Below are 4,979 nucleotides of genomic sequence, written 5' to 3'. Positions count from 1 at the left end.
ATGATCACTACGTGACCTATGGTTTAACTATTATGTCAAAAAAACAACAAAAATGCTGAGGTCGTGGCTGTTTATCAATCTCACACTGTTCTTGTTTTTTGCTCATGACACTGGAAGGCACCAAAAAGAAAAAAACTGCCCCCCTCCCTTCACCCCTCCTTCTCAGCTTATTTGACTAATTCATGCACGCGTCATGTGACGTCAGAACGGCAGTCGTTCAAATACTGGCCGGTGGCAGAAATAGCATCAGACAGTCGCTTGTAAAAATCCGCGAAGCTGACAAACCCGACACAGCACTGCGCTTAGCCCGAAGCGAGTTAGTGCATCGTTGCTAAAGACGAAACAAACCCGGATCCCTATTTAGCTGATCAACCAGCCGCAAACGTGGCGAGAAATATTATCCAAACGAGTCTGGTACTCAACATGAGCACGGAGATGTTCGCTAAAACACCAATGGAGGTTGCCGTCTACCAGTTGCATAACTTCTCCATCTCTTTCTTCTCCTCTTTACTCGGAGGAGACGTTGTTTCGGTCAAACTTGACAACAGGTAAATGGTCATCAAATACTTGAATACGGTTCTTTTTTATTTATGTGTGAGGTTTTACCAAACGTTCGTCTGTTTTGTTCTTTTTCTTTTATTTCCTCATTCTGCTTCAATACTGAATGCTTTGCTGGTGGTTCAAAACACATTTATGTGCTCGATTTCTGATGTTAAGAGTTCCCAAATGCTTTCTGCTGAGCTGTGTTTCTCTCTGCTGCCTTTGTGGACTTTGAACAGATATCTGTTCTGCCCTATTTGCCTTATCGCTAGCTGGCTGCCGCATACTCAGTAACAAGGTTACACTGAAACCTAAATAAAACCTTAATCTGACTCCAAAAGCAATTGACGTGTAGTTTATGATTGGCAAAAGTAGCCAAGATACCAGCGGAGCAAACGGTTTTCATTTCCGTTTGGAATGCTTTCTGTTTCACCTTAGTAACCCTGGGAATTCCCAGAATTGGAGCGACATGTTTTCTTTGTTTTTCTTTTGTGGAATATGAGGTGACTTGAAGAGTTTTAAGTTGCAGAATGTTAATTAATGGGCTCTATTTCTTCTCTTTTGCAGTGCCTCTGGTGCTAGCGTTGTGGCCATTGACAACAAAATCGAGCAGGCCATGGTAAGCTAATAACACACCAGCCACTACACCGAGATGCATTACACATGCATGCAGTGTACAAGTAGCATAGCTGTTTCCTTCAAAGTGATAATAACCACAAAGTTAAAATGTTAATTGTGTATCACAGTAGATATTTTCCCTCCCAGACCTTAAAACTGTGAGATTTTGCTAGATTTCTTTACTAAAGGTTAATTCATACATCAGAACAGTTATAATCAACGACCGCACAAAATACAGTTATGTAAAATCAGCTCTGTGAAGTGTCTAGGAAGTCCCTGCTGCTGCACGCTTTATTGACGTGCAAAGTAGTAAACGTGCAGGAATGTGCACCTTTGAGTTAAGTAACATGTGAACTTTATTGTGCCTGCTAGATCACAAGAAGTACATGTGAGACTAGGAGTAAAATATAGTAGCAGATATCCTCTAATGGAAAAACTTGGCTGGCAAACCCAGTCCTTCTTTTAGACTGTGCAAGCAATCAAACCAGCCTTGCAGGCTGTAACAGTTGCTCTGTTTTATGTACCTAAACTAACCTCTCTTCTTTTGCTATGACAGGACCTTGTCAAGAACCACCTGATGTATGCAGTGCGTGAGGAGGTGGAGATCCTCAAGGAACAGATCAAGGAGCTGGCTGAGAAGAACAACCAGCTGGAGAGAGAGAACTACCTGCTGAAGAACCTAGCCAGTCCAGAGCAGCTGGAGAAGTTCCAGTCGCGCATCCCGACGGATGTGCTGTTACCCCTGGACAATCAGAACATCCAGGGCACTCCGGAACAGCAGCAGCAGCAGCAGACCTGCAACCACAGCACTGGTTCTGCTGTATAAGTGGCTCTGCCTTGGGGCGGGCAGAGCCACTGTCTCTTTCCAATTATGGACCTCCATTTGAATGAAAGCGTCATTAAATCGCTGCCGCAGAGATCTCTTCAAAACAATGAAGGTGAAGCATCTGGGCTTTAAATGATCGATGGGACACAAACGAACTGTTGACACTGATAAGCACAGACCAGAACTGAAGACGCTCTGACCGGTGCCATGTCAGGCCCGTCCTCTGATACCGTCCAGCTTTTTGTCATGTTCCCTCTAATGTAGACGAAAGTGTTAAGAGTAGCGAGAAGGTTCTGACTAGACACAGTCGAGAACTTGCTGACAGAGGGCGGCTTTCCCTGCCTAGCCTAACCCTTCCAATAGGTGAGAAGGTGTTGATCGGGCTGGCCCTGCAGGTGCTTGACTTGGAAAAGTGTGGAGAGTTTGCTCTTCCATTACTCACAGGAAACCCATCTGAGACGGCCCTCCAGGTCTCAGTGAGAGGTGCCCCATTGCGTGGATTTGTCTCAAAAGCCTTGCAGCAGTACATTTCAGCCTCATAACAAAGACTTTACCTGTACCGACAATGTATTGCTGATGTGTTTGTGTACATCCGAGCATAACACCAATAATTAACAGAATAAGCTGGGCAACAGAGGGTAGAGGTCAGTACAGATTAATGTTTTTAGAGCTGGTGAACCAATCAGTATACTGTTAATGATTCAAAAAGTGTAATTTTGTATTGCCTGCAGTTGGGGCTTGCTGCTTATGGGGGAAAATTAATCCTGCTCTGTTTTTGTTTTTGATTTTGGAACAAAAATCAGTCGTTTGTAAAGTAGGAACATTGTGTTTTTTCTTCAAACGTTTCTTATTGTAATATATGGTGCATATCTGTTTTCCTAACTCTTGACGGAATAACTACAATGTACATAGAGTTTAAAAGTCCTGAGATTAACATAGTATAGCTTGCTTGCAAGCAGACACCTGCATTTCTCGCTGCAGATGCACTCCTGACTGTAGCAGCGTCATCGAGCATCTGGCCTGTTTACCTGCTCAGATGCCAACTCGAAAACAATGGCATGACAACAGTGCCTGTAAAGAAAGAGAGGAACGCATTCTCACACTGTCCTCAGTTGCTGCTGTTGTTATTGTTGTTGTTTTCTAGCTACCAAAGACTCGTTATGTTTTCCACACAACAGCAGACGCTGAGCAAACCAGGACCATGTGCAAAACTTCACAGGGAGAAGTCTTCGTTGTAACTAGAGCTGACCTTTGTATTTGTTTTGTAAAAGATGACTGTATTGTTGCTGTAATGTATCCTCAAGAGTTGTTCACTAGATGTTTGGATACAACTGCACATTTGCAATAAACCTTGTTTACATTATAAAATAAGCTGACATTGTCGCTCTCTCTCTTTTTCTTTTTCTAAATTAAGTCTGCCCTTCGGTTCATACTATATAGTGTCTGTAGTTTTTAAGTAGGGCTGGTAGTGTTAGTACTAAGAATATCATCCCATCACTAAAATGTCATGTGGTACCATCACATGCTTTTGTTGCTGAATTTTAGTAATAAGAGTGGGATACATTCAAGAATGGCTATCTTTAAAATGGATTTCCTTAATGTACGTGATGTGAAGTTGCATACTCTGTAATGGAGAAATCTGAAACTGGGAGGAAAAACTCAGTAGCTGCAGCAGTAGACTTTATTTTCAGGGGCAAAAGTTGAACAGCTGTGAAATCCGTTCATCTGAGTTTCAGAGTAAACAACCCTTCAACTTCTGTTCAAACTAGCATGGCTTTCCTGGAAGTTGTAGCCTCTTCATCTCAGTATCTGAATACATTGATTTTCTATTGAATTCTGCGTGCCCTGTTTGTGTTTATGAAGTCTGACAAACAGCATGTGATTTGTGAAATTGTGAAATGCATGGATCTCTGGGGTACTGCAGCACAAGTTTGTGTTTGCTATTTATGGCTGCGCAGAGTTGGAGTTTTTTTACCCCTTGACAATTTGAGAAAGTAACTTATTACTCACTCTTTATTTTTCCAAAGTCAAAACCAGCACGACCGCTAATGACAGCGAAATAGTAATAGTTAGGTTGCATGCAGATTGGAATCTGGCAGAGTGAAAAAACAGTTTGTCCAAGAAGCATTTTCCTTCAGACGGACTGGCAGCCAGTCACAGCAGCTTGTGTGCAGCTACACATGTTGTGGCTTCCCTGGTACGCAAACTAGACTTGCATAGTTGAAATGAGGAGACATGTCTCTGGCCCACAACCATCATCACGGATCAGATTTCACTGTTGTGAACACGGCATTGTTACCAGTGCTTCCTTATAAACAAGAGACTGGTCTTTCCAGGTGTTTTGTGTCACAACAACCGATTTTATGTGAGGTGGAGGGTCCTGATCAATATGTCTGACATGCATTCTTCATTTAATAGGTAACAGGAGGGAGGTGCAGTTTATTGACTCGGAGGGCATTTATACTATGTAAAAAGGAGTTTGGAGACAGGTGTCCATTGACTTCTTTTATACAAGAAAATTAGAGTCAGATCCATGCAAATATGAATCCCTGTGTATTTCAGCCAAAAGAGGCATCATGATGGATCCACTACAGCAGGAAGTGGTGCCATAATTTAACCACACTTGTGCTAATGGCTGGTGCTCTGTAGAGGAAAAATTATATTTGGCGGAGTCAGCATACCAAAGAGTGCAGGAGCTGAAAAAAGCCTGAAGTTGATTACACCTTTGGCTTCATTTACCATAAGGTTTAGAAACACTATGTTCTGGGAATAATGTGTTCATTTAGGAAAATTAGGGCAAATTAACCATGAAGATTTATGTATTCATACCTCACTGCATCAAATCCATAAAGACCTAACCCTTATAATAAATCATATTTTGTCATAAAAAAAATACTGTATGTCAAACATTAATCTCTTGAAGGTAATAATCTTACCAGTCTACTTGTAGAACATGTTCTGGTTCTTTTATTTATTGACCACATTTCAAAATCTT

The 4,979-nt window shown here is 41.8% G+C and overlaps 1 protein-coding gene across 1 annotated transcript; it reads left to right on the top strand.

Annotated features, from left to right (window-relative positions):
• Nucleotides 1-239: 239 nt before the first annotated feature.
• On the top strand, nucleotides 240-3,349 carry tsc22d3 (TSC22 domain family, member 3). The gene is made up of 3 exons (XM_080901797.1): nucleotides 240-548; nucleotides 1,108-1,159; nucleotides 1,715-3,349. The coding sequence occupies exons 1-3, from the start codon at nucleotides 424-426 to the stop codon at nucleotides 1,982-1,984; spliced, it is 447 nt and encodes a 148-aa protein (XP_080757923.1). The 5' UTR covers nucleotides 240-423; the 3' UTR covers nucleotides 1,985-3,349.
• Nucleotides 3,350-4,979: the final 1,630 nt, after the last annotated feature.

Source organism: Rhamphochromis sp. 'chilingali', assembly GCF_963969265.1.
Source record: "Rhamphochromis sp. 'chilingali' genome assembly, chromosome: 13".
NCBI classification, from domain to species: domain Eukaryota; kingdom Metazoa; phylum Chordata; class Actinopteri; order Cichliformes; family Cichlidae; genus Rhamphochromis; species Rhamphochromis sp. 'chilingali'.
Note: the sequence above shows the minus strand (reverse complement) of the source record. Positions and strands in the feature narration are given on the sequence as shown.

Coding starts and splice junctions, on each gene's coding strand:
- tsc22d3 (XM_080901797.1), top strand. CDS start 424: ATGAGCACGGAGATGTTCGCTAAAACACCAATGGAGGTTGCCGTCTAC. Junction 549..1,107: donor TCGGTCAAACTTGACAACAG/GTAAATGGTCAT, acceptor TCTCTTTTGCAG/TGCCTCTGGTGCTAGCGTTG. Junction 1,160..1,714: donor ACAAAATCGAGCAGGCCATG/GTAAGCTAATAA, acceptor TTGCTATGACAG/GACCTTGTCAAGAACCACCT.